This window comes from Cyrtonyx montezumae, unplaced genomic scaffold (genome assembly GCF_038088225.1).
Source record: "Cyrtonyx montezumae isolate F1298 unplaced genomic scaffold, pur_monq_1.0 scaffold_26, whole genome shotgun sequence".
NCBI lineage: Eukaryota > Metazoa > Chordata > Aves > Galliformes > Odontophoridae > Cyrtonyx > Cyrtonyx montezumae.
In genome coordinates this window covers 2,028,500-2,056,494 of record NW_027072003.1, presented here as the reverse complement: position 1 = coordinate 2,056,494, position 27,995 = coordinate 2,028,500, and the positions used below count along the sequence as shown (strand labels likewise).

The following is a 27,995-nucleotide window of genomic DNA, read 5'->3' as shown; positions in this document are numbered from 1 at the left end:
CCAGCAAAGCAGGTTGCTACTGGGACAACATGCAGCAGAAAAGGTTTCAAGGCCAGAAAATGCCATTGCATTGGTCACCAGCAACCCAGGGCTGGGCTTGGTTTGTTGTTCTGTTGTTTTGGTTCTCTCTTGTGACAGACACACATTCTCATTTCTCAGGCAGGTATAAATATTGTAGTTTCTAGTAGAAAAAAAAAACAAACCCAAAACAACTTCCCTCTAAATAATATAAAGACTCAAATGATTGCACTTAATACATATGAAAAAGGTAGAAAGGAGGATATCCTAGTGCACAAACGCTGACTCCTGCTCTTCACAAAGCTTGCTTTCTGTCGTCGAGTTACTCTTTGGCAGAGCTTGTAAGGAAGTCTGGTTCCTTGGCACAAGTGTCCCCGGGGGGGTGGGGTGAAGAACGCACCCAGCTGAAGTCCTCCTCGGTTGCTCCGTCTCTCCCATGCAGACACTGTCCTCCATGCCTTCCTCCAGCACCGGGTGCCAGCATGGCTCTGCAGCAGGACGGCCACCAGTGCCACTGTGCCCCCACCACCGTGCTGTCCCATTCTGTCCTTTCTCATTCCTTACCATGGATATTTTTAACGAAGTAGGCCTTACGGTTTCTTCTGGTTTTGTGTTTTCCCCCTCCCCCCCCTCAGGTTCCTCTGCAAAGCTGTGCTGATAGCTGAGCCCCCACAGCTGCCCTGGTGGGGGGGTGGGGGAGGCAGGAGATGAGCTCTGGGGGGGCTGCGATCACCCAGATGGCACCGAGGGATGGGACAGAGCCGGCACAGAGGTGGGAAGGAAATGGATGGGGTGAAGAAGCTGCTGCAGAAGAGAGGGGCGGCATCGCTGCGTGAGACCAGAGTGAGACCGGAGCTGTCTGCGGGGCGGGAGGTGGCGGTCCTGCCGGAGCCGAGCAGGAGGAAGGAGGAAAACTGAAATAGGAAGTGAGGGAGGAGAGGGTTTCCTCGGTGGCCGGACAGCCCCGGGTGTCAGGGCGCTATTTGTAGGGCCGCAGGAAGCTGGAGACTTTGGAGCGGAGCAGCTTGATGAAGGAGCGGGGCAGCATCTCCTTGTGCTTCTCCGTGTACTTGAAGTAGTTCTGGGGATGTGCCAGCACGTCGAAGAACGCTTTGATCAGCTTCTTGTCCTGAGGGGAAGCAAAGCTGATGTCATCCCCCATCCTGGGCACAGCGCACAGCCGTTTCAGCCCCGCACCGCTCCCAGCACAGCCCCGAACCGGAGCGATGCACCGTGCTCACCCCAGCAGCCCTGGGAGGTGACAGTGCTCACCTTGAGGATCTCCTGGTGGTTCTCGGAGGCGTACAGCCTGCCGTCCCGCACGATGTCCTCCACCAGCTGCTCGTAGTCCTCTGCAACAGCAAAGTGAGAACCCAGCTCAGGGCATGCCTCCCCAAACCCAGCGTCCCAATCCCCAGCGCCGAGCTCCCCCTGATGCACAGATGTGACCTGGGCTCCTGCAGATCAGAGCAGGCAGTGCCCAGGTGGGATGCTGCCGCCCCGTGCTCACCGTCATAGGTGACATAGGGGATCTGGAAGCCCCGGGCACTGTTGGCCTCGCTGGTTTTGAAATTGATCCAGAGTTTGCGAGAGCGAGCGGTGAAGGCGATGGGTCTCTCGTAGGTCTGGCACGTCTCATAGGTGGTGATGGAGGACGGAGAGGCTGCAGGGGGACAGCGAGGGAACACGTGATGACCCCCACCTCACTGTGCTCCAATGCTTAAAGGGGACACAAGGCATGGGGCTTGTCTGTGGGCACTGAGGCTGCCCCCCCAGCCCTTCTTAATAGCAGGAACAGTGACATTCCCTCCTTGGAACGAAAGCAATTCCTTCCTTCCAGGGTTTTAAACCTGAAAAGCTTGCAAACAGCCCTCATTCCACACACATCCCTGCAAAGCAGCAAGGCAGCACAGCAGCAGCACGACGCTGACCCCTTCCCCCCCCAACAACCTTCCCATTGCATAAACCCGCTCCACTGCCACGCAGGGACCTGCCATGCTCCTTCAGCATTCATCAGCTCTGCTCTGTCCTCCCCCAGCTCCCATGAGCACTGCACCACGCTCTGTTACCTACAGTTTTTCCGCATCACCAAGACGTCCCCGCACTCATCCTCAGAGGGCAGGAAGATCTCTGGCACCACGATGAGGATCTTGCGCTTGGGCGGTGGGTTGATGTTCCACGTGCACTCGACGTTGGCAGGATAATTCCCCGGGTAGTTGGGGGACTCGATGTAACCCGTGTACTCACCCAGCTCGCCTCCACACTGGCGATCTGCATGGCAGGAGAGGGACAGAGGGACTGGAAACTGGTGGCACAGAGGGCACATTTGGACCGGGGGACACAGAGAGACAAGAAACTGGCACAGAGGGCACAGAAGGACTGGAAACTGGTGGAACAGAGGGTTGGAAAACATGGCACAGAGGGATTGGAAACAGGTGGCACAGAGGGAAGAAACTGGTGGCATAAAGGGTGCAGAAGGACTGGGAAATGATGGTGTGGAGCAACTGGAAGCTGGTGGCATAAGGGGCAAGAAACTGGTGGCACAGAAGGATAGGAAACCAGTAGCAAAGGCACTTGGGGCTGCAGAGGTTTATGGGGTGGTGTGGCTGAGCTCTTAATCAGCACCACTCCCTGCACGCCCACCCGCACGGAGCACGGCAGCGACCCAGCATGCTATTTTAAGGGGGTGGCTCTGGGGAAGGAGCCCCACTCACAGCGCGTGGCTCGTCGCACCCGCTGCCCACCTACTTTTGCACTGGGACACGGAGGTGGAGCCGTCAAAGTCGGTGGTGGTGTTGCCAGGACAGGCGATGCAGTAGTTCTGCCTGAAGTCGGGCTGGTAGGTGCCCACGGTGCAGCGGATGCAGCGGTGCACGCTGGTGTTGTAGTAGTGCCCGGGAGAGCACTGGACTGGGGGAACAGAGAGCAAACAGAGCTCCGTTACCGCTGCCACAGCTCCAGTGGGTCCCTCCCGCACTGCTGGGACCTACCTTTGGTGTCACAGTCCTGGAAGGAGAGGGCTCCCTCGTGCCGGGTGGTCAGCCCCCCCCCACAGGGGAAACAGAGCGCTCGCCCCACCTCGGGCTGGTAGGAACCACGTGGGCACGGCTGGCAGGGCTTGAAGCCGTCGGCGGAGTGCTGCCCGGGGGGGCACTGACCTGCAGGCACAGCCATCGCTGGGACCCAGCCCATGGGGTGCCCCCCATCCTGCTCCCCGCCCCTCCAGATGGACAAGTGGGACGGGGACCCTTCTAAATGCTGTTCCCGTGGCCAAGGGGGCAATTCCTGGAGGTGCTCAGAGCTTTTGCCTCTTCTGGATGGGGACCAATGGCAGAGCATCGGGGTTGGTGCATAGATGTCCCCTTCCCCCATCCCCTCTGTGCCCCCATACCTGTGCAGCCGGTGATGTTGGTGGCTCCCACAGGGCCGAACGCGTCACTGCGGGGACACAGGTCACAGGAGAGCTGCCCTTCCTTCTCCTGGTAGGTGCCAGAGGGGCAGGGGACGCACTGCTCCGTCTGCCCGTGGTAATAGGTTCCCTGCGAGCAGCTAACTGAGAGCCAGGGCTGGAGGTCAGTGGCATGCTGGGGACACACACACACACACACCGGTCCCCATCCCAGCTCCCTGCACTTCTCCCTTACCACACTTGGTGCCCAGGCGCTGCTGGCCCGGCCCGCAGCTCTCCTGCCGCTCCGGGGCCATGCTCAGCTTCCTCGCCACCTCGTACTCCATCCCAGCGAAGCGCAGCAGGAACCTCTCCTGGTTGATGGACTTCTTCAGGGCTTTGATGGCCGACTTGAGCTTTTTCTCCACTTTCTGTCGCAGGCAGTGCAGGTTGCAGCTGGCTGGGGGTGCGGGGGACACAGAGAAAACAGTGATGAGAGAAAGAGAGAAACCCAACAGGATTTTCTCTGTCACGCAAAGCCCTGCTGGGGGCTCTGCTGGATGCCCAGCCAGCACAGGGTGAGGACCACCCTGGCTCTCTTTGCTGCACAGGGACACAACGGGATGCCACCAAGCCCACCTGTGGTCTCCTCCGGCTTGATCTCTGCCTCAAACTCCAGTGTGATGCGTGTCACCTCCTTAGTGGAAGAGTTGCGAGCCCGGCGGCCCTTCCCCTTCTTGGACGAGTCACACTTGAGGTTGACAAAGGCCACCTGGCAGTCGGAGCAGGGTGCAGCACCGCCTGCATGCAGGGTGTCCATCAGCACCTGTCCCTTTGGGATGGGATGAGCATCCCCCTGCCCCTGCTCACCTTGTGCCCCAGCCTTCCCCGCCTCGTCCTGCTTCCCCTTAGCCCGCGGGTGCAGGTGGCACTTGGCATCCTTGATCTTGAAGGAAGCCTTCTGCTTGATTGGGGCAGCGACAGTCTCTAAAAGAAAAGGCGGGTGCTGAACCCGCGGGTGGGGGGCAGTGTGGGGTCCAGGGGATGAGAGCCCACAGCCCCCTTACCGAGGCACTGCTGGCTGCTGTTGGCTGCTCTGTGCTGCCCGCCCTGCCGCAGCACCGGCGTCCCGCAGCTCACCGTGTAACTGCTGTCAGACTCTGCAGGAAGGAGGAGCAGGGGTCGGTGAAGTGCTGAGCCCCCACTGCAGACACCCCATCCCCCCAGGAGCAGCTGTGCAGAGAGCCCAGGGTGCAGCACCCAGCACTGCACCGACCCTGCGCTGCACAAACCCAGCCCAGCAAAATCATCGCTCCTTCGCAGCCTGAGGGCACTGCAGCTCCTCTGGCCCTGGTTTGGGGCACGCAGGGGATGAGGACCCTCCTGTCCCCCCCGTACCTGGCTGGAAGCGAGCCTTGGAGGCGCAGGTGAGGGCGCAGCTGTCCTTCTTGCCCGTCTTGTTGCAGGTGAGGGTGGCCCGGGGTGGCACTGAACCTGACAGGCATTTCACCAGCTCTGAGGGACATGCACTGGCTGGTGGGGACAAGTGAGGACACCCGTGGCTGGCGCAGAGCAGGGACCACGGTGGGAACCCCCCCCCACCCAGCTGGGAGAAAAGAACAGTGTGGGGCTCCTGGAGCAGCATCTTAACCCTCCCTCCACCCCCAGCTCCTTCTGGTGCTGTGACTACTGAGATTTCTGTATTTGGAGAGCAGAGCTGCCCTTGGCTTGATCCGGCCCCAATGAAAGGGGGCAGCTGAGTACCAGAGCATGGCCAGGGCCCTGAAAATTGCTCTTTTAGGTGCACTGCCACTGCAAAAGCTTACCGCCAGCCCCAGCATGGACTAAAACACAATGAGAAGTCCCAGGGCAGGGGGAGCAGGACAACATCTACCGCATCCCATCCCATCTCAACCCAACCCATCCCACCCCTTGTGATGCTTGGGGCTGTGGCACCCCCTGAGCTGATTTGGGGTGGGTCTCGACCCAACATACCTATGCAGTCCTTTTTGTTCCAGTGCAGCTTGCAGCCGGCAGGACAGGTACACTGGTAGCTGCCAGGTGTGTTGATACAACCAAATTTGCAGCCCCCGCGGTTGATGCTGCACTCATCAACATCTATGGGAACAGAGAGAGAGGTGGGGGGGGGCAGTGGGACCCCCCGGCTCCGATGCAGAACCACCTCAAGGATGTGATTTTGGACAGATAAATGGCACAAAGCGGGGTACCCCACACTGCCACAGCACAATCCTGCACCGCCCCTACCCCACGTGTTTCATCTGCATCCCGGGGCGCCGCACGCCCCCGCCTCGTCAAACTTAAATCAACCCCTTTTGATGTTCCCCTTCCCACCCCGTCCCAGCTCGCTGCCAACAACGCCGGGGATTTCTCTCCCTCTCTCCCGCTCGCAGACAAGTCGCAAATTGTTCCTGCCGCTGCGTTTGAAGTTGCAGACACCAGAGTCTGACTGCACGTGCTCCCCCTGCGCAGCCCCAGTGCACGGAGGGGTCATGGGGCGCTGCCACCCCATGGGGCTGCCCCACTTCTGGGTGCCCCGAGTGCTCCCCCCGAGACCTGAGTCCCACTGCCAGCCCCCGGCCGGCCCTACCTCCGCAGTGGGTGAGCCCATACAGCGTGTAGCCCTTGTTGCAGAGGCACTGGAAGCTCCCGGGGGTGTTGATGCAGAGGTGGTCGCAGGTTCGGTCGAAGGAGCACTCGTCGATATCTGATGGGGAGTGAAAAAAAATGAGGCGGGGGAGGTGAGGATTGGCACGCTCCTCCTTCACGTGCTGCAAGCTGGGGGCTGCACTGGGATCACTCTGGGACCCCACGCTGGGATGCTCTACAGGGCCGTGTCCCACCTTCCCCGCTCTGAGCTCCTTGCAGCCCACCACCACCACCACTCCTCCCACCCCGAGCTCAGCCCCAAGGTGCACCAAACGGTGCCCTTGGTGCAGTGTCCTGGCTCTGCCCGGTGCTCATGGGGTGCTGCACGGGCAGGTCCTGCCCCGGGGCCGGTGCCAGCGCTGTCTGTGCAGCCCCGCAGGGCACCCGGCTGGGGCGGCCCCGCGTGCGCAGGTGAGCCCGGCCCAGAGGGTTTGATCATCACTTCGTTGGCTTCATTAAGTTAATTGCCGCGCTCACGTCAAGCTTGTAAAGAGAGTAGAACCTGGACAGAGATGAAAGCGGTCGCAGCCCTGGAGCATCAGCCCCCCCCCCCCCCAACCCCCCAATCTCACCCAGACCCTGCGATACTGGGGAGGCTGCAGCGCTGCCCGTGGCTCTGGGGGGATTCCCGTGCCCCCCTAAATTGGCCCAGCAGTGCCCGGGTGGGGGGTGAGATGGGGCCAGAGGGCAGCGTCCCCACGGCGCCCTCACCTTGGCAGTTCCTCTCGTTGATGAGCAGTTTGTAGCCCTTCTTGCAGCTGCACTCGAAGCTGCCCACCGTGTTCCTGCAGATGTGGTCGCAGCCGCCGTTGTTGAGCCGGCACTCGTCGATGTCTGGGGAGGGGGGGAGCGGGGGTGGGGGGACAGGGACACGCGTGCTGCTCATCCCCAGCCCTCCCGGCTCTGCTTTTATTTTATATTTTTTCCCCTTTTCCAGCTCATCGCACAGTTTACTGCTTGGAAACGACCTGTGAAATGGGAGGGCGTCGGGAAGAGGCGGCCGTCTGCCCATCCCCCCACCGCCGGGGCCGGGATTTCCCCTTTGTTACCGGCTGTAAACCGCCACGCAGAGGCAATAAAACCCCCAGACGTGGGGGGATGGCTCCGCGTTATTGCGCTTTCCTGGAAACCGTTGAACCGGAGGGGCAGCCCCGAAGAAATAAGGAGGGGCGGGGGGGGCTCCTGGAAGCAGCCAGCAGGTTGGGCAGGCGGCTGCGGAGCACCTTTTGGGGGGGCTCTGCTTTCAAGCGGGGTCAAGTTCCCGAAGCTGATGAGTGACACAGTGCAGGCACTGCCCCGCGCGGCCCCGGGGTCACAGTGTCCCCCGCATCCCCCGCGTGGACGCACGCGGTGCTGATGCGTTTTAATGTCAAACGGGCACCTTAAGAAAAGGCAGGAGATGAGAGCTCGGCGCAGAATTCGGGATTTTGCCGTCTCAGGAGGCGGCTGGGAAGCTCTGCAAACCCTGCGGGGCCGCGCTGGATCAGCACAGAACCCACACGAGGAGGTGGTCCCCCAGTTTCACGGTGCCGAGCTGCGGCAGAGCCTTCCCTACGGGCACAAGCGATGGTCAGCGGGCACCCCTACCTTTGCAGGTCTTCCTGTCGGGCTGCAGCATGAAGCCCATGGGGCAGCTGCAGTGCACGCCGGTGGCCGCATCGTGACACTTGCTGTCGCATCCCCCGTTGTTCACAGCGCACGTCTCTGCGGGGAGAGGGAAGGAGCACCGCAGTGAGGAGCTGAAGGGGGGGGGGAGGACCACGATCCCTGCCCCACTGAAGCACCTCTGGGTTTTTGACGCCTCCTGGTTAACGCACGCTGGGTTCCAGAGGTGTGGCACAGCCCAGCTTTGCAGGCAGGGAAAAGCACCCGCGTTTCCCCGTCCCGTGCTCAGCCCTCCTGCACCGCATCTGCCCCTGCGGTGCCACAAAGGAGCGGGGACAGCTCCGTCCGTCCTCCGAGGGCGTCACACGGAGCTCCACAGACGGAGCAGTGTTGAGGGTGGGAGGTTTACCACCAACGAAATGCTCCTGGACTCCTCAGGAGCACCTCGTGAGAGCAGAGCTGCAGGCAGTGGGGGGCACACGGGGGCTGTCAGCACTCAGGTGTGCAAAGATGCTCTCAGGTGCACAGCCCTCCCTCCGCACCAGTTGCACCCACCCGGCCTGCAGTGCTCTGCTTGTCCCACACATGCCACCCCACCCGAGACCGTGCTGTCCCCACGGATGGGCACGCTGATCCATCCGGATGCACGGGCTATTATGGGAGGCGGTTTGTAAGGTCAGAACACACACGCACACACACACACACACACACACACACACACACACCCCGGCAGCATCAGTGGAAAGAAAAAAAAAAAAGACGTTAAAAAATAAAAAAAGCAGCTAATTATTCCAGCATTATCAAAGTCAGCTGTTGCTGGTAAAAGCAGAAGGGGCACTAATTGAAACGAAGCGTTTTCAGCTTGACAGCTTCCCTGCAAGATCAATCTTCAATTTGGGTCCTAACCGCTAGAACAATGGTTTGAAGTGCATGAAGTTGTTCACAGAGGGTAATAAAGCCTTCCCCTTCGGAGGCGGGCGTGGGGGAAATGAGGCGTTGGGGCTTCAAGGAACCCGACATGAGTGTGCCTTGAAGAAATTCCTTGGAAAGAGCAAACCCCAGGTTCTGCTGCTCTTTGCGTGGGGCCCAGTGACGGAACCGTGCAACCATTTGCTGCGGGGCGACGGAGCTGGGATCGTTCTGTGCTCGTCTCGCTGCTGCTATTTTTGTGATGTCCCATAATAGGAGAACAAAGGGACCATTTCGTGCAATTAATAGCCAGCACAATTACAAAATGGAACGGCGAGGGATGGATTTCTGCAGATATGAACCCCGCAGCCCGGGACCGGCGGCACCGCACTGAGGGGAAGGGGAACTTCATGGAGGCTCCATTAAGAATTTAACTCAGCTTTGTTGCAGCAGCGTGGGCAGGGGGGGCCCGGGGAGTGGGTTAACAGTGTCAGCACTCAGAGTGAACCCAATGCTTTTGGAGCAGCAGGAGCACGGCTCCCTTCTCCCCCAGCCATCCATCCCCTTCAGGGCTGAGCTCTGCAGTGAGTGCTTAGTGCCCCGCACGGGATGCACAGGAGCCAGCCCTGCAGGGACAGCGCAGCAAAGCCCTTTGCAAAGCAGGGGGAGCGCATCCCAGGACTTGCAGAAAGCTTTTGCAAGCAGAGCTGGGTTCTGGGGTAGCTGAGAGTGAAGGGTCAGGGATGGGTGTTGTGGCCCTGGGACAGGAGCACTGCTCGGTGGTGCTGGCAGCTGCAAGCCAGCGCGAGTCACTGCACACACAGCATCTGCTGAGGGCCCCCATTGCTCGGGGGGGGGGAGAAGACAAAGCAGAATGCATGCACACACTCATACACACCTCGCTGTGCCATGGCAATGACACTGCAGTGTCTTCCACTGTTACTGTCACCGGGTCCAAGCACGCCCCACGTGTGCCCCCACACTCCCACTGCCCACACTGCTCTGGGTTTGCCTCCACCTTCTGGGTGGCAGCAAAGGGGCATCAGCCCCACGGCCATATGGGGAGAACCACGGGGTGACCAAAGCCTGGTGTGCTCAGCACAGAGCTGAAGATCTCCCTGGTGCTGCCTGCGGAAGGAGCCTGGGGAAGGCTCTGCAGAGCCCCCAAAGTGTGGTTTGATGGTGGGGTTGGTCAGGGAAGGGTTGCTCTTGGAAGAGCTGGGGAGTGCTGCCATGTGTCACCAGGAGATGGGGATCTGCAGTGACATCTTGAGGGCTCCTGGGGGTGAGGTCACCGTGGGTGCTGCCAGCAGTCACCCAAAGGGGAAAGGGAAGAGAGGAAGGGACGTGGGAAGAGGTGCACGGTACGGGCTGCAAACACTGCAGGGAGAAAGCCCTGCACAGTCTGAGTGATGCCTGCTGCCCTGGCCTTCCAGCACAGCTCCTTCAAACACCTGCTGCAAGCGACGGCCCTGATCCCCAACAGGAGAGAGCGGAGCACCGGGGCGATTCTGAAGCACTGCTCCCACCCAGCACTCCCACCTTTGCTACGGCCGCAGAGACGGGCACAAGAAAACCATCACCCCTGCCCCAGGCAAGGCGGGCACCCAGCATCATGCAAGCACAGCCAGGGAGGGGCTTGCTGCTCTCTGCATCCCCAAAAGCAGAGCTGGTTGCAGCACAAGGTTTGCTGGCGCGGCGTGCAGGCAGCAGCAGTGCCGGTTAGTGCTGGCAGCGCGGCCGTGCGAAGCGGGCATGCAGTTAGTCCCAGAGCTCACCCCCCCAGTGAGCATCTCGAGGCAAGACCCCTTCACAGAGAAAGAGAGAACAAAAATATTTACCATTAGAAAACGTCTCAAGGATAACGTGTTGCTGGAAGTGTCTCTCCCCTGTTTGACATTATAAAAAAGTGATTTAGAAACAGTGTCCAGCAAGGAAGCTCGCTTGGCGTCGCACGACAATGAGTTCCACTCCGCTGCCTCTCGAGCTGGTGGAAACAGTCCCCCACCTCCCAGAAGGACCCAAACCCGAGGTCTGGGTCCTGTGCTATCTGTCACCCTGTCTGCATCACCCCCGGCCTTTCCGATCCCCAGCGGGTCGATGCTTTGCTCAAGCAGCAGGGCAGGCGTGGGAGAAAGCGAGCAACAAAGAGCATTAGTGAAGAGCCCATTAGTCCCAGGGAACGGTGCCTTGCTGTCCAATATTAGTGCTCACCAGGGTAGGGGCAGGCAGGGCTACTGAGCCCAACCTTGGTGCGCTCGGGCTGCACCCTAAGAGCTGTCCGGGGAATGTTTTTGGGAGCTGTGGCATGGAGCTGAGGGCTGTCCTGCCTTATGCTGGGTGTTTTTGGGGGGATGGAGCCCCGCAGCTGTGCCGGAGCAATGCTGATTGGGGGGGATGGGGATGCTTGGGGCATGTGGAGACATTTGGGGATGATCACATCCCCGTTGGATGAGACACAACGCCGGGTCCGAGCAGAGGGAAGGAGGAGACAAGGGAAAAAGGAGGAGGGAGCCCAGCCTGCCCCATGGGCACCTGACTCAAGGGCAGGGCTCCACCGGCAAAGACATGGGACCTCCAAGGCTCCGCAGTGCCAAGAGGGGACGTGGTCTCCTCCATGCTCAGGACAGCACAGTGAGCCCTTGGCCAACCACCTCTTGTGCCCAGGCCTTGCATTCCCCCCTCCCCAAGAAGCCCTCCTTCCCCCAGGAGCTGTGCATTTCCCAGCTCTGATCCAGACCTTCTCCCTGGCACCGCACTGCCCATCAGAGGCACAAATTGCCCGGACACAGCTTGGGAAATCTGCCATAAAACCGGAGCTGGATTTGATTCCTTCTCCACCTAAATCGCATTTCCTGCCCATCCGCAGCTCTGGGCTCACCCTTATGCACTCCAAACACCAAAAGGACGGGAGATGCGTCGGTTTTACCCTACAAAACCCTCCCAGAAAGCAGAAAATCACCACATCCACAGCGCTGCATTTCCCCACGGGCACCGCACCCCGGGGCTGACCCGACCCAGGCTTTAATCCGGAGGGCGATTTGTTCTGCATTTGTTTTATTTTAAAGGCCCCTTTTCAGAGCATCAACATAAATATCCGAGGTCACCGGCCTCCCCCCGCAGCTCCCATCCCCCCCCCCACCCCGATGCTGCAGACGCGCTGGGAGCCATTAGGGCTGGCCCCGCTCTGCTCCCAGGCATGTTCTTCATTATCCTCGTTTTTAAAAGCGGCCATAAAAAGCGGAAAAATGAAAAACACCGGCCGTAGCCTAATGAAACCGTCACTCAGAGGGGCTGCTCGCGCTTCCTGCCGCGTGGTGTGATCTGAAGGGAACCTGGACCAGGGGACGGCCCCACCGACCCATCAAACGCACCGCGTACGATTTCAAAGCCCGCAGCCCGGGGAGAGAGTTTGCGTTCCCCTCGCTGGAAACTTTATTCCCCCTCGAAATGATGAAATATTTCGGAGGAAATGGAGAAGGGGAGAGGGGAGGGGGCGGCGGTGGGAGTCCTGGGGTTGTGTTGGGGGGGGGAGCGGGGCTGTTTGCTGAGCCCTGGCTGTAAAACAAATGCGGGCAGTTATAAATATCCGAGCAGGTACCTCAGCCCCCACCTCGGCCATAAATCTGTGCCCAGAGCACAGTCCTGCAGTGTTCCTGCTGTGAGTGTGGGGGGGCTGGGAACCCCCCCTGGAGGGGGGGATGTGAAGCAGAACAGGGCTGTCCCTGCAGAGCTGTGCGGATGGAGGTGTAGGGTCAGGAGGTTCGGAGCTGCCCCCTAAAATCCATGGCTGCAGTGTCATCTCCCTCAGGAAGGTGGGAGTTGGGGGGAAGAGCCCACGAGGATGGAGTAGAGGTTGTGGGATGTGCCACCCCGAGAGATGAAGTGCACAAATCGGGGTGGAAAGGGGACATTTTGGCCAAGGCCTTCACGAGGATGTGGGATTGCTGAAGCGCAGAGATGCCCCTCTCACACCTGCAGCACCCGGGGCTCCGTGCTGAGACCCTCCAGCAGACAGACCCCAGTGGAGCATCACCCGTTGGGCAGCAGCACTACCCCAGTGCCTGACACCTCCCCAGCCTCACACTGGGCACGGGGAGCCCTATGCACACAGCAGATGGGTGAGTGGGCTGCAAAAGTCACCCACGGTGAGCAAAGCCACCCCGCTGGGCACCGAGCCGGGGCAGGATGCAGCAAGCAGGGAGAAGAAAGTGTGCAATGGAGCAAACCCCACTCAGCTCCCTGCTGCCCTAAAGATGGGAGCGCAGCACTGCTCAGAGCAGGCTGGGAGTGGGCAGGGGATGCTCTGCTGGGGGCACAGTGCACATGGATGGAGCCCCCACCCCCGGTTCAACCCCGAGGGCAGAGCCTGGGGAGCACAGAGTGGTCCCTGTGCCGTGAGCAGCCCAAAGTGGGCTGCCTCCTCCAGTCGCTCTCAACACTATTTCTTTTCTATTTTGCAGTAAGGACTGAAACGTCTGGAGCAATTTGTGGACTTAATCACTCCCCAAATGTAACATTTTTTTAAATCAAATCAGCTGTCAAGCAGCGCAAGCATATGAAACCAGTAAAACTTCTATCTCTGTTTGATGTTTTCCAATTTGAAAACACATACAGGAAAAGGACGATTTTGGGGTGGTTGGTTTAGGGTTGGGTTGGTTGCTTGCATTTACTCCTTCTTTTTTTCTTCAAGACAATTGTTCATGAGCTGAGACCCCCTGGTGCCAAGTCGGGATGGAGCACATGGATCCAAATTGGAGCCCTCCAGCTCCATCCCTGCTGCTCTTGGATGGAGGTGGTGGCACCACAGGGACAGTGACAATTGCTACTGTGAAGGACATCACCACCGCTTTCCCTCCTGCAGCATGAAGGCAGGTGGGGACCTCAGCACACACAGCTGTGACACATTTGTCCCCAGATATTCCCCCCCCCTCCTCCCTCAACCTAGAGCATCCCCAAAAACACTCTCGCTCCTGATCCATCACTTTGCTCTGTGCCCATGGGCAGTGATGAGGCCCAGAGCCCTACAGATGCTCACAGCATCCCTCACTGAGCCACTCCAACTCAGCCTTGAGCTTCTGGCAGGAGGAACTGCCCCATCCCCAAAGCCCAAAGAACTCCTTCACCCGAAGGAGCAGCCCCGAGCCCCAACGTGAGCCCTCTCAGCTGCCCCACACCCACCTATGCAGGTCACGCCATCAGAGTGCAGCAAGAACTTGACGTGGCAGCCACACTTGGGGCCCTGGTCCGTGTCATCGCAGGTGTGCTGGCAGCCGCCGTTCCCATAGTTGCACGTCACTGAGGGGGACAAAGCGCAGGGGTCACAACCCACAGCCTCTCTCCTCCTCCCTGTGTCCCCCTCCTACCAGGCTGGGCAGCACTGGGAAACCTCAGCCAGGTCCTAAGACACATTCCTTCCCCCTAGACAATTCCTGAAACCCTCTGGATCTCCCGGCAGGATCTTGGCAGGTACGAACTCCCATGTGGTCGGGGTTTTTTTGGCAGATTTGCTAAATGTCACCAGTAAACCTGGTGGAAGGGGACCCACTGAGCACCAGAGCGGCGACACAGGGGCAGAGTGAGAGCTTCGTGGGCTCCAGAATGACTCAGGTGCTCCCCTGCCAGCCCTCCCAGGGTGTGCTTTGTGCTTTGCCTTTAACTTGGAGGGAAAACAGCCCCATAGGATTAAAACTGCATCTCATCAGCAGTTTTACATGTTTGCTGCAAGACAGCAAGCAAGAAGCAAAATAAAAACAATTGCATAAAGACAGAAATATATATTTAATAACCTGGCCGTGCCAGAGAGATGCTGGCAGGAGATCACAAGGGCTGAGAGCACTGCGTGCCCCAGGGAGAGGATTCCTGCGCTCCCCCCCCCATGCCAATCACACTCTGCTCATCTTCCTCATGGGAAAACAAAGCTGGTGTGACATGGACAGAGGGTGCTGCACCCCTGGGATGCCCTACAATGCTATTCAGGATGCTCGTGGGGGAATTAGGGCTTTGCAGCAGGGCTGGGCTGGATCTGTGCCATTGGGACAAACCCACAGAGTGGGACTGGGCTCTCCATCCCTCATGCATTCCTTACGTTTGCAGTCGCGTTGGTTCTTTGTCAGCTCAAAGCCCGGGCGGCACTCGCAGGCGATGCCCCCCTTGGGGGTCTCCCGGCAGATGTGGGCACAACCGTGGTTCTTATTCATGCAGTTCATTCCTTCTAAAGGGGTGAAAGAAGCAGAGAAAAGCTCCAGAAGGTCACCAACACTGAGGTTTGCTCTCCTGCTCCTCTCTGTGCCCAGCAGCGTGGCAGAAGTGTAGGGACAAAGGTCTGAGGCAGCTGGTTTTTGCTCCAAGGGAAGATATCCTTTTGGATCTTATCAAAACTGGTGGCTGCTTGTGCCAGGGGATCCTGGCCCAGCAGGGTTTCACTGCTCTGTGTCCGCTCGTAGCAAGGAGGGAAAAGGGGAAAGGAGACAGTCATCCAGGGTCAGAGAGGGAAGAAGGGAGATGCAGTGCTGGCAAGGACCCCAGAAGGAAGGAAGCAGCCCTAACAGTGAGGTTTGTCTCTCTAAAGCTGAATGCTTCAGCTCTGGCAGTGCCTGATCCAGGAGTAAAATCAGAGTGAGTAACTCTCAGTCCCAAAGCACTCCCAGCTCCCAGGCTCACAGCCCAGGGATCAGCTCTCACCCTCTCACCCCTTCTCCTCACCCCTAAACCTGAGCGAGGGGAGCACGCAGGCAGCATCCTGACAAAGCTGACCTCGGGGTGCAGAACCCACACAGCCCTCCCCACGCTGACGATGCTCTGCAGATGCTCAGCTCAAAAATGGGCTCCAAAGGGCAGCACCTGTGTCCCTGCCTGCAGAGCGGGGCCACCCACGGCGGCACCGACCCCATCCCTGCCGGGTGCACACAGGGGATGGGGACACAGAAATGCCACTGAGCCAGGGCAAGATACCCCGGGGAACACAAGGGATCAGCACAGCTGGGAACGGGAAGGAGGAAAGAGAAACTCATGTGACCGCTTTGCCAAGCGGCAGAGATAGAAATCAGCAGAGTTAGAAAATAATAATAATAATAAATCTCTCTCATTTCCTCATATTTTGGCGAAGAGATCGCTCCAGACGGCAGCAATTTAGAGCTGATATTGAGACGGAAGGATCGGCGCTGCGCAGGACCTGGCAGGAAGGGATGCGTCTCGCAGAGCAGCGCGGGGAGCTGCGGGTACCTTTTGTTTAATAAAAGGCTCTGGCTATGGGATTAACGTCCTCCGTTTGGTATTATTGAGCTTGATTAAGGGGCCTGCAAGGGTTTTACTCTGGGATGTTTATTAGCCCTGCAGTGTCCTCTCGCAGCGTGCTCGTGCCAAGTTTGCTTTTAAATTCGCAGCGCTCCCAGCGCTGAGGGGGGGTCAGGAAGCAGCACCAGAGCTGTGCACAGTGCTGGGCTGGGTGCAGGAGCCCACCAGCCACCCCACGGTCACCACCGAAGCAAAAAGTGACACTGCTCAGGAACTTAGCGATAAATCCGGGGTTACCCTACAGCCCCAAAGTGGGGATCTCCCTCGGGGTGGGCAGCAAGGGGTCAGGGGGTGCCGAGCACTGACCTTCGGGGCGCTGGATGCAGGTGTGCTGGTTGTCACTGAGGAAGAAGCCTTCCCTGCAGAAGCACTCGTAGCTGCCCATCATGTTGACACAGGTCTGCTGGCAGCCGCCGTTGCCCTCCGAGCACTCGTCCAGGTCTGCAAAGGGAAAGAGACGGAGGTGAGCGTGGTTGTGCAGCACCGAGTGGAGCAGGACACGAAGTGCAGCAAACTGCTTCTGCTCTGCACCCTGGGTCCCCCAGCTTGGAGAAAGGGTGATGCTGAGTGCTGCAGGGGACGAAGCCACGGCACATCCACGGGTGGATCTTGGAGGCCACACACTTCTCCAGGAGTAAAAAAAACGGTGGCCCCATTTTACAGATGGAAACACCAACCCACAGAGGAAGGAGTTCTCCTTGTCCCAGATCCCCAGGCAGGCTGTGCCCCTCTGACTGCTGCTGGTGGGGAAGTGCCTGGTCTTCATTATCGGGAACTCTAGCCCAGAGCGGGGACAATTGCTTTTAAGGAGACTCAAATCCCCTGCAGCATCCCGGCTTGGGAAGGAGGCAGAGATGAAATCCTCAGCCCGAGTGCTGCAGGATCAGTGCCACAGCCCTACATCACTGCATCCGCGTCCCCTCCGGGTGATGACACCAGGAGCAGGGAGCCCTGTGCCAAAGAAAACCTCAGCAAACTTGAGCATCCCAGAGCTCAGGAGAAAGCTGAGCCCTGCCAGCGGAGGATGTTGGAAAAACTGCAAGAGCAGCGTGGGGACAGAGCATGGAGGGGCTCACAGCCTGAGCCAACCCCTCGCTTTTGGGATGAATACACCCTGAGCAATGCACCGTGCTGCTGCAGCCTGGGGATGCTCAGAGCGGGGCTGAGCCCTGGCTGTGAGCTGTCACGGGGCAGTGGCACCGCCTGAGGCCACTGGAGGACAAACAGGGACATCCCATGCGATGGCAGAGGGCTCGCAGCCTCCCCCAGGGCTCATCCCAGCCAAGCAATGTCCTGCAGATACCAGTAACTCTCCTCAAATCCCCTGTTTATAACAAGGGCTTAACGTCTTGCGACTTCTCCTCCAAGGTCTACACAAAAATGAGGAGGCAGCTGTTCCAAACTGAGGGCTGAAACGAGACTCCGCCGCTCTAATACCTATTTTATTAAATGCAACGGAGGCAGGCAGAAGCCAGAAGGCCCCGTGTCAGGACGAGGGCTTGAATTCCTGTCCTGGTTCAAAAGGTCGCCCACGGAGGGGATGCACAGTGGCTGTAGCCCCAACCCAGCAAGCCCCCATCAGCCCCTGGCAGGAGCTGGGCCCATCCTGCAGCTCTCCCGGGGAAGCACACAATGGCTGTGGGTTATCTGTGCATAGAGCACGGGCTCCTGGCTCTTCCTCTCCATTCAGGCATTGCAAAGCCTGGGCAAGACCCTCACTTTGCTTTGCCTCTGCCTTCTGGTCAAATGAGGGTGGGAAAAGCTTGGCTATGATTGGGAAAACCCCCTGGGCTCATGCCTGCAGCCAAAGAGCAGGGGAAAAAAAAAGGGGGGGTATCAACATCCTCCACTACAGAATGGGCTCCAAAGGGTAAATTCGTGCTGTCCTGAAAACGAAGCAGCACGGCTGAGATGCTTCATTGGCATGAGCTGCAGAAGGGATGGAGCGGGGATCCGGGGCTGCCCCGTGTCCGCTGCGCCCGCCGCTCCCTCCCACCCCACTCTATAAACACATGACGTCTGCGGCCAGCCGAGCCCAGCTTCGCTTTCTTCTCCTTGGGCTCATCCTCTCCAGGGAGGGGAAGGCAGGGCCGCCCGCCTGCGCTCCCTCCAGCTGTGTAAATCTCCCTCTTCACCGAGGAGGCTGCAAAGTTCCCGGTGATGGCGGTTAATGCGAAGCGTATGTGTCCAGAACCCCTTCCCCCTCCTCCCTCTAGTGATGAGCTCATTAATGACCCCGCTGCAGACGCTAATTAGAAAATAGGGCGGGGTGGGGGAGGTGGGCGGCCGGGTGCCCCCGTGGGTGCTGTGGAAGGAAGCGGGTGCTGCGGTGTGGGCAGCACGGAGGATTGGGCCGTGCCGCGGCCGGATGGAGCTCGGGGCAGTGGAAGGATGCGCAGCCTCTCCGTAGGCAGATGCTGGGTTTGTCTTGGCCTCGGGATTATTTACCCAGTCCTCATGCCGGCTCACATCTCCACCGTATTTGCTCTTAACTCATCTATTTTGGCAGGTGCAGGGCTGACCTCAAGCACGAGCGCCCAGGAGAGCCCTGCAGGCTGGTCCTGCCTCTGGCAGCACGCGGCTTTCACCCATCGGCCCCAAACCCAGCAGTGGGGTGGGCCTCCAATCCCACCTTACCCCAATATACAGCTCATCCCCACACAGTTTTGTCCCAGCACTCACGGCATCCCCGTTGTGCAATGGGAAGCAGTGCTGTCCCCATCCCTGGAGAGCTGTTGCTGCATGAAACACATCCCCCGTGCCTCTGCTGTCAGCAGCTCTCTCAGATAACATGTCTGAAACATGCAACTTGCAGATTATCTGCTTTCAGCACCAGCAACATAGCCTGGAAGGGAGGCTGAAAGCCCCCAGCCGCCGCTCCTTGGGGCAAGGCAAACCAGTGGGATTGCAGCAGGTGCAAGGATGAGGCTTGCAGCACGGGGCCAAGCAAAGTGCATGGGGGTCCTGACCCTCTGCAAGGACAGAAGGATAAACAGGGCTGTGCCTGCTTTATCTGCACACTAGCTTCGTGTTTGTGTGCAAGCTGCTGCTGCTTGTACACTCTTAAATCTGCCGGGTTTGAGCACTTTGCAGGCAGCCCTCGCCTTTGGTTTCTTGGCAAAAGCAAAGATGCTGAGGACCTCACGCTGCCAAGGTCCATTTAATCAGCAACCTGAGCCAGCAGCGAACCTTGGCACAACAAATCCTCCCACAAAGCCAGCCCTGAGCCAGCCCAGCCCTCACCCAGGCAGTTGTGGCCATCATGTGCCAGGCGGAAGCCGTCGTAACACGTGCAGCGGTAGTTCCCAGGGATGTTGACACACTCGTGGACACAGCCTGCGTTGTCCTCCCGCTCACACTCATCGACATCTGCAAAGAGAGGAGGGCAGGGAGCTGCAGGGGGCACTCTGTGTCCCGCAGCCCCAGCCTGGTCCCTGCCCCAGCTCATGTGTCACCCTGGAGTCCCTGCTGCTGCTCGCCAGCTCCTACTGCATCCCTCCACAGCTGCTTTGAGCCCCACAAAGGAGCAGAGTCCCACCTGCACCCTTGAGTGATGATCAGCTCAATGTACAGCCATCCCTCCTGCTGCAAGTCTGGCAGTCCCAGACAAGGGCTGTCCCCCTGCTGTGCACCCAAAGGGCGATGCATTGGAAGGGTATGGCTTCACGTCTTCCACACACAGGCACTTAAAGCAGGGCTCCACTGCCTGTCCTTTCTGGAGGAAAGTCCCCTCACAAGCCAGGAACCATTTGGGAATTCCTGAGGGCAGGATGTCTGCGTGCTATCTGAGCTGGGATCTTGCTCTAGTTCCGTCACTATTTGTACTCCTCCTGACTCAGAAAGTCTTCTCCTGCCCAGCTGCCTTTCTTTCCTGCCTTTCCTTGCTGCATTCAGACACCTACATGCTTATGCTTCGCATGTTTTAACTGCTGACCTAATTCTGCAGCTTCTGGGATGCAAACCCCACAGGAAGAAAACCTGGATTTGTTTGCAAATAAAGCCACGGTGACCCTCCTGGGGCTGAAGCAGCACTGATCTTTGTGAACGTGGCTATTGGCAGGGAAAGAAATGCAGTGCTGTCTCTATGCACTGCAATGTCACCAGGCCAGGGTGGTGTTTGTGTTCATAAAATGTTTGTAGTGGGCTGGGGTGGCTGAGCATCTCTCTCTGGTGCTTGGGGCTCATTGGAGGGGCTCCAGCAGCACGTCCTTACCTTTACAGTGCTTCCCATCACCGGTGTAGCCGGACTTGCAGATGCACTTGTAGGACTTAGGGGTGTTCTGGCAGATGGCATCAATGTGACAGCTGTCGGTGCCCTCCACGCACTCATCCACATCTGCAAGGGGAGAGGAAGTGATGGAAGCAAGGAGAATGCAGACCCTCAGCAGCCATGGAGGTTTTCAAGCATCACAACACAGAGTGGGGAAGGAGGAAGGGAGAAACTCTCCTGCTTTGCTCCCTATCACTGCACCCAGCCCCAGGGCAACTGGTGTGCTCCAGAACAGCATCACCTGTGTACCTTGTCTCCTTAAAGCCACCCTTGGAGCCAGCAATCATTTCACACAGCTGATGGGAAGCAACATTCAGGCACTGCAAGTCCAGGCTGAAGCCAGCCCAGCTAGAGGTGAAACCCTCTGTCTCCAATTAGCAGCTTCCTGAGCCAACCAGTCACCCAAATAATCATCATTGCTTTCTATTCTTAGGCACGGAGGAATGTGCACAAATTAACAGGGACCACAATAAATAAACCTGAGAGCAGGAACCAGGGAGGGGGAACTGGGAAAAACATCACAGCTTCCTCGGGGGCACAGCCGAAAGTACCATTCCTCAAAGGCCCACTGCCCCTATGGGCATCCTCCATCCAAACAGCTGGGATGTGCTTCAGAGCACCAGAGCACGGAGGGCATCATCATAGAGCTGTGGGATGGCTGGGCTGGAAGAGACCTTAAAGATAATAGGGTCATGGAACAGTTGGGTTGGAAGGGACCTTAAAGATCATAGAACAATGGGACAGTTGGGTTGGAAGGGATCTTGCTCAGGCTGCCCAGGGCCCCATCCATGGCCTTGGGCATCTCCAGGGTTGGGGTACCCACAGCTCTGGGCAGCAGTGCCAGGGCCTCACCGCTCTCTGATTAAAATATTTCCTCCTAGTATTCAATCTAAATTTCCCCTTTCAGTTTAAAATAATTTTCCCTTGTCCTATCACTATTTGCCCGTGTAAAAAATCACTCTCCTTCCTACTTACAAGCTTCTGTCCAGAGAATAAGACTGCAGGCAACAGCCTCAGCAATGCTCAAGGGCTCACCATGGCAGGAAGCACAGGGAGCAGAGGTGTTAATGGCACTGAAGAAATGGAGAAGCCTGAGCTGTGTGGGGTGGAGGTTGTGGTGTGGGGCTGAGCATCAAGCACGGCCTTGGGGACCTTCAGTGCATCCCACACTGCCACCTCCCATAGGAGAGACTTGGACCCCAAAAACCACGAGCCCAAGGCTGAGAAGCTCCCAGCTGCCTTTAAAATCTGCCTCTCCACAATGCAAAGAACACAAACACTCCGGGAGGTCCCCAAAGACGTGATGCATCCTGGCAAGCCAGCAGAGGGTGGGCAGGCCCGGGGGCACGCCTGGACAGAGGCCATGGCCACAGGAGCAAAGGGCTGAGCACTCTCCGGCCACCACGGGGTTTTTTGCGGGGAGATGTGAGTCATCTTTGCACCAGGGAGGCAGCACGTGCCTGTGCATTGTATAAATATTTACAGCACGCATTCATATTTGTTGTTTGACATTAGCCATGGCCCGCGGCCACCGCCGCCTCCCTTGGGCCATTAATCACTGGCTGGGGGCTGACCCACCACGGTGGTGGAGCTGTGGGGTGGTGTGGGGACAGGAGCCCGCTCTGCAACCTGTAGGGACAGCCCAGGTGCCACTGCAGGGCAAAGACCCCACAGCGTATCCAGTGCTGACCTTGGAGTCTCACTGCGTGCATCCATGTTGTCATCTCCCAAACCACGGTGAGGTGGGATGGGGACTGCTGTCATAGGATGCCCCACTGGGTGCACCATGGGCTCCAGGTGCCCACCACAGCACTCCTGGTGCACAAAGCAAAGGGATGCATTTGGGATGTCCAACAGTGCCCGTGTGGCAGACCCAAAGCCAACGCTGAATCAAATTTGAACCCAAACTCATAAATTCCTATAGCTGGAGCCCACAGCCCCGAGGCCAACCAAACCCATGAACATCCAGGTGTGCACATGGCAGGACAGTGTTCTGCAGCTCCCAAATCTGCCTACACAGGGCTCATCAAATTACGACAGGTAATGGCCCTACCTTGCACCAGGGGAGGTTCAGGTTGGATATTAGGAGAAATCTCTTCTCTGAAAGAGCGGTGATGCAATGGGACAGGCTGCGCAGGGAGTGGTGGGGTCACCATCCCTGGAGGGGCTCAGAACCACGGAGATGTGGCACTGAGGACCCATCTTTGTGGTCCCTTCTGACCTCAGTGACTCTATAGTTCTATGAAATATTGCAGATTTCTGAGTTTCAGGGGCATAGATCTGGGTGCAGCTCCTTTAGCATCCCCCATGCACACAGAGCTCGTGCTTCCACCCTGCTCAGCAGTGGATGAGCAAAACCTCCCATCTCCATTCTCTGAGAGCTCCCTGAACACGAAGCATCCATTGCCCACCATGGAGTTGAAGTTTTCCCAGAGTTTTGCCAGAAATCACACTTTTTTGGATTTATTTTTTCTACTTTTCCCTTCTCTGCCCTCAAAGTCAACACAATGAACAATGCGTGTTGTGATGCTGAAAACAATGCCGTGGCTTTCCCTCTCACACATGTATGGGTGGGTTTTTTTCTATCTTTTTTTTTTTTTTTCCATTCTGTAACTTCAGAACTCCTCTAACTTTGGAAAGATTACACAGCAGCAAAAAGCACAAAAGAAAACATTATAAATTTGCCACTCTGTAATTTTTCCAAAGCTGGAGACATTCTGAAAGGTTACAGGATTAGAAAACGGGGGGGGGGAAGGATAAAAAAGTGTGTGTGTGTGGGAAGCGTGAATAAATACCCTCACGGCCACTCCAGGAGCCATCCCCATGTTGGCAGGGATCCTACCTTTGGAACACCGAAATCCTGGCTCCTAAAGAGCATCTTTAAGAGACGATGGAGTTGAAAAAGCAAAGAAAAGTCTTTTGAAAAACCCAATTTTTACATTCTTGTCATTGCAAGAAGCATTTTCTCACGGAGTGAATTTGCTGTCGGGACAGCACTGCTTTCCTGTGGGAAATTCCTCTCTCTGAAGGTGCCCATGGCAGTGGTGCAGGTGCTTTCAGCAGCCATGGAGGTGTGAGGGATGTGATTTCCAAGCCAATGTAATGGGAGATTCAAGCAAAAGCAATGCTGATGCTGCCAGCTCCATCCACGGCCATGAAGCCCTCACTGGGGTTCATAGAATCACAGAACTGAGTTGGGAGGGATCCTCGAAGGCCATCCAGTCCAACTCCCCTGCCACGATCAGGGACACCCACAACTCAGTCACGGTGCTCAGAGCCCTGTCCAGTCCGACTGTGGATGTCTCTCTCCATGGATGGGGCACCCAGCACTTCTCTGGGCAAACAGTTCCAGTAGCCCTACCACCCCTATCGTAAAAAAAACCTCTTTTCCTCATATCAAATCTCCCCTCCTTTAGTTTGAAACCATTTCCCCCTCATGTTATCAGAGAATTGCAGAATCACATAATCCCTAAGGTGGGAAAAGACTTCCAAGATCATCTAGTCGACCATCCACCTACCAATACTTCCCCGCTGTACCGTGTGCCTCAGAGCAACATCTAAAGGTTTCTTGCACACATGAGTTTCTTGAACTCATGGATCCACCCCACGGCTCCAGAGCTTTGGGGTCAGGTGCCAACTCCAGGCTGGGATTTGGGGTCAGCACCTTCAATAATCCAAGCTGCCCTTATTTCAAACTCCTACGGACCCAAGCCAGTGTGCCCCAAATCCTCCAAACCGAGGGGTTCTGTGCAAGGTGAGGACTCAACAGCTCAACCAGAGATGCACCCAAAGGGCATTCAGCTCCACCTCTGGATTCAGCCACACTTTAGGGTCTAATTAGTGCTAACGAGAGCAGATTGTACACACTCACCCCAACCCTCGCCCATGCCCTTGGGGTCAGCAGCACGGTGCTGGGGCCCTGCCCACGGCACAGCCCTGGAGGAGGTGGCAGCGCCCAGCGCGGTGTTTTTTATTCCATTGTGGGTGGGATTTTCCAGGGCTCGCCGTTGGGCCCCGTTCCGCTCCAGCTGCAGCTTTATTCTCCATTTCAAAGGCAGCTGAAGAAGGCAGACGGTTGCAATGCCACTGCCATTTCGAGCCCTCCCGGGGGACCGTGTCCCCAGCACTGCGTCGCTCGGAGCGGGACGGGGCTGGGTGCCCCAGGGCATCCACACCAATGGCTGAGTGCATGGCGCACAGCCTGTGCTGGGCTCTCCCCTCACTTCCTCACTAGAAATAATAGTAGAGATGCTCTCATCCGAAGGACTGAGTCAATGGAGGGAGGATGCTGAGCTAAGGGAGCAAGAACCTAGTGGGAGCCCCTAAAAAACAAATCCTTTTTCTCTCTTCTCTCAGCGCTTCAGCGTTGCCTTTCAAATTGGTTCGATTCTTTGTTTTTCTATAGGCAGCCTGTCTGTATGGGGACACGTGTGTAGCTGTTGGCAGAGGCGTGGAGTTTCCACTCGGCCTTAATGCCAAATTAAAGCGTTATAACTTCAGTAGCCCTTTTTACTGGGGTATTAATATCCACCTCAGACACCGCGGGGCACTTTATTAATCATTTGTTCGTGGGATGGTGTGGGCAGTGTGGGCACGTCGGCCAAAGATGCATCATCCCAACTGGGAATCCTAACTCAGGTGCTTGGGGATGGGATGGGCACACGGCTCCTGCTGCACAGGGGTGGGGATGGGGGATGCAACTGTGGGCTGCAGTGTGCTGTGGGGTGGTGATGCTGGAGGAGCACGGAAAGGGAGGGAAAAGCTCAGGCATGGGCTGCAGAGCAGGGTTGGAGAGATCTCCACATCCACCTGCACTTGGGTGGCTCCTCTGGGGATTGCTCCTGTTGCTCCATCTGCTTATCGGGCTGAGCAAGGCTCTCCTTCAGAAGTGCATTTGTTTTATGTTTGGGGAGCAACAATCGCAGTGGGAAACAACCTTTCCGAATCACAGCCGTGAGACAGAGCAAACTTTATTTGCCATCCCAGGCTTCTCCTGAATCCTCTCAGGGGACTTATAACGCTGGAAGTGAAGGTTAAGGTTATTCATGCATACTTTTTTCCTAAATGGATTACTCCGGTGCGACCGTCTGCGAAGGAAAAAATCTATATAAAAATAAAAGAAAAAAAATAAAACTCCTGAGCCGCTTGGAGACAGCCATACATCTCTGCACTGGAAGACTCGAGGTGTCTGAACATTTATACTCCTGTTGGCAGTTACAAAAAAACTCTTCTTCCCTCCTTCCCACCCCCCTCCCCTTTTTAATCTAAGTACGGGCATGTCAGACGCCCTCAGTCAAAGATCTCCTTTGAACTGCTGTATGTTGAAATGTTTACAGTTTTACATTTCATATTTCAGAGGGGCGGAGGGGACAGGCACAACAGTCGCACACTGTGAATGCAGCAGAGGGAGGAAAGCAGAGGCCAAGGGGGAGGAGGTCCGGCGGAGATGGGAGGGGAATCCAACAGCATCTCCGTGCTGCAGCAGGGAAATTTTGTACTCCTGATAAAATAATACGTCCCCGGCAGCGTGGGTTCTGCAGGTGCATCCCCACCGAAGCAAACAGAGCCCTCGTGCAGGAGCTGCCACGGCTGTGGGAGAGGCTGCAGCCTCTGTGGGATGTCTTCATTTATGGGATGCTGCCAGAGAGGCAATGGGATAAGGATGTGCCCTTGTGCCTGTGGGCAAAGGGCTGGGGTTCACGGCCCTGCTGAAAAGCTGGGGTGCTGAGGGCACGGGGGAGGGAGCATCTGAGTGCTGAAGCTCCCGGGAGCTTCCCCTGCCTTGGGTTTGTATCACCACTTGAAAGCAAACCCAGTCCTAACCAGACCCAGCAAACCCAGCACAGTCCTCTGGCGTGTGCCATGCATGGCTGAGCGGAGTGCCCTTCTCTCAGAGCTTTGCCAAGTAACGCGACGCCGTGAAGGAGCCCTGCTCACAGCCCACCGCTCTCCAGCAAAAGCAACCCACCCTGTGTGGGACAGCTGATACAGGCACACATGAGTGGTGCGACACAGCATCACGCAGCCTGTGGCACTGCCTGGGGAAAGCGCCGGGGATGAGCACCGTCCTTGGGCACCATCACCCCAGTGCTTTCAGACCCGTCCCCCCCCAGCACACCCCGGGCACGTGGCTTGATGCTCGAGCTCAGCGCTGGAGCATGGAGAAATCCACGCGGAGTTGGCAGACATCCCCAAACACCCACGTGCCCCTCAGCCTCCTCCCGCTGCCTGCTGAGCCCCAGTGGGCTCCGGGGGTTCCTCCAGCCCTGCTCAGCTCGGCTCAGCCCGGAGCTGGGATTGGTACGAAGGAGCCTGCGCTGCCCCGGGTGTGAAGCGGGCGGTGAGGATTTAGCTCACCTCTCTCCACCCCCTCTCCACCCGGCTCCTTCCCCGAAGGGATCTGTCAAGTCTCTGCACGATGGAATTTTACTTTGCTATTTTAATGCAATTCTGGCTCAGGCTTAAATGGAACTGGAAACCGAAAGGCCTTAATAAATAAATATTATGATAAGAAATGAAAGCAATGCATACACGAAAGATAATTTGGGGAGGGGGGTGGGTGGGAAACGAAGCATTCCTTTCTAAGCTTAAATTGTGAAGCTTTACGCGGAGCTGGACGCCTTCTCAGCAAACCTTTGCCCTGGAAAATCTCCCCCGTTCTCCAGACCAAGAAGTCTGCCATTGTTTTAGAACACTGAAGGCAGATAAGACAATAGCCTTGAAATTCCTCCTAACTTCGTCAGTGACAGGGCTCAGCTCGGCTATTCCTATTGCCTGCATGAGGTCTTCAATTAGACACTGCGCTCCCATATTTCATTCACACTCTATTTAACCTCACCCCGTGCAGCTGCTATAATAGCAGGAGCCAGAGCTGGGTTTGATAAACCTCACCTGCGCTGGGGCGAAGACAACAAAACACAATAAGAACAACAGATCCTAACAGGATTGCAATGAATGAGAGGGGAAAAAAAGCCCCTTCGATCCGGTGGGATCACGCACATAGAGCTGTGTGTGCTCGCGTGCGCGTAGAGAAAAATCCGTGCTAAATATAGAGGTGCTATAGAAAAGCCTAAGATATAGATAGCCCATACATAAAGCTACGTGTGTGCTGGGAGAAGGAGAAAGTGTGGCTAAAGCACGGGAGCGGAGATAGCGATGGGGATAGCGATGGGATGTGCCTCCCATTCACGGGGACGGGGACACACGGTGTGCTTTTCAGGGTTTGCCAGCACTCAGATCCCTGCAGTTCTCTGCTGCACAGTGCCCTGCTCGGGGCTAACACGGTGCGTGGGGAGCGGTGTGCGTGGATGGAAAGCACAGCAAGGCGATGCTCCCACCTTCCAGCCCTGGAGCGCGCCCGCACCCGCATGGCATGATCCCACTGCACGCAAGCAAAGCCCCACGGCAGAAGAGCTTTCAAACTCCTTGGAGCAGTGATGGGTGCAGAGTGTTTCTGCCTCTGCACCCCCTCCACCGCTTGGAGATCAAGAGCCCGAACGCACACACACACACACACAAAACCCCAACCCTAAGTGCAGATTGTTAGAGTTCACAGACAGACAACAACTAAAGGCAGCAGGCGGGATATCTGCAAGCCATGCTTAAAATCACCTCAACTACATTGCTATTGCTGCCCGTTTCTCCAGCCCACATGTAACCAGGAGGTCCACACATCAAACAGATTCGGGAAGATTTCTCTTACCTTGACTGGCTTTATTGGCCAGCGTGTTTCCAGAGTGGAGCAGAAGGGCAAGCATGTACAATCCAGCAATCTGCAACGCTCCCATTGCAATCCCCGCCTGCCTGCGGGAGCGGGGGCAAGAAGGGGGATTTCTTGTGCTT

At 57.2% G+C, this 27,995-nt stretch overlaps 1 protein-coding gene across 1 annotated transcript; it reads right to left on the bottom strand.

Moving 5' to 3' along the window:
- Positions 1–213: 213 nt before the first annotated feature.
- SCUBE3 (signal peptide, CUB domain and EGF like domain containing 3) lies at positions 214–27,995 on the bottom strand. Its single transcript, XM_065740294.1, has 23 exons — positions 27,856–27,995; positions 20,097–20,219; positions 19,127–19,252; positions 16,190–16,324; positions 14,676–14,801; positions 13,769–13,885; positions 10,429–10,476; positions 7,661–7,777; positions 6,785–6,907; positions 6,015–6,131; positions 5,402–5,524; positions 4,805–4,939; positions 4,474–4,566; positions 4,277–4,393; positions 4,046–4,207; positions 3,663–3,866; positions 3,410–3,571; positions 3,009–3,176; positions 2,767–2,928; positions 2,092–2,289; positions 1,529–1,681; positions 1,291–1,370; positions 214–1,147 (listed from the first exon to the last, which is right to left on the bottom strand). Exons 1-23 carry the CDS (start codon positions 27,938–27,940, stop codon positions 998–1,000), a joined length of 3,024 nt encoding a protein of 1,007 aa, XP_065596366.1. The 5' UTR covers positions 27,941–27,995; the 3' UTR covers positions 214–997.

Bases quoted from the DNA above. Each gene is read 5' to 3' on its own strand.
- SCUBE3 (XM_065740294.1), bottom strand. From the start codon at position 27,940: ATGGGAGCGTTGCAGATTGCTGGATTGTACATGCTTGCCCTTCTGCTC. The intron at 6,908-7,660 runs GTAGGGGTGCCC...CCCCCTCCCCAG, and splicing joins CGACAGGAAGACCTGCAAAG to ACATCGACGAGTGCCGGCTC. The intron at 2,929-3,008 runs GTAGGTCCCAGC...CTGTTCCCCCAG, and splicing joins CCAGGACTGTGACACCAAAG to TCCAGTGCTCTCCCGGGCAC.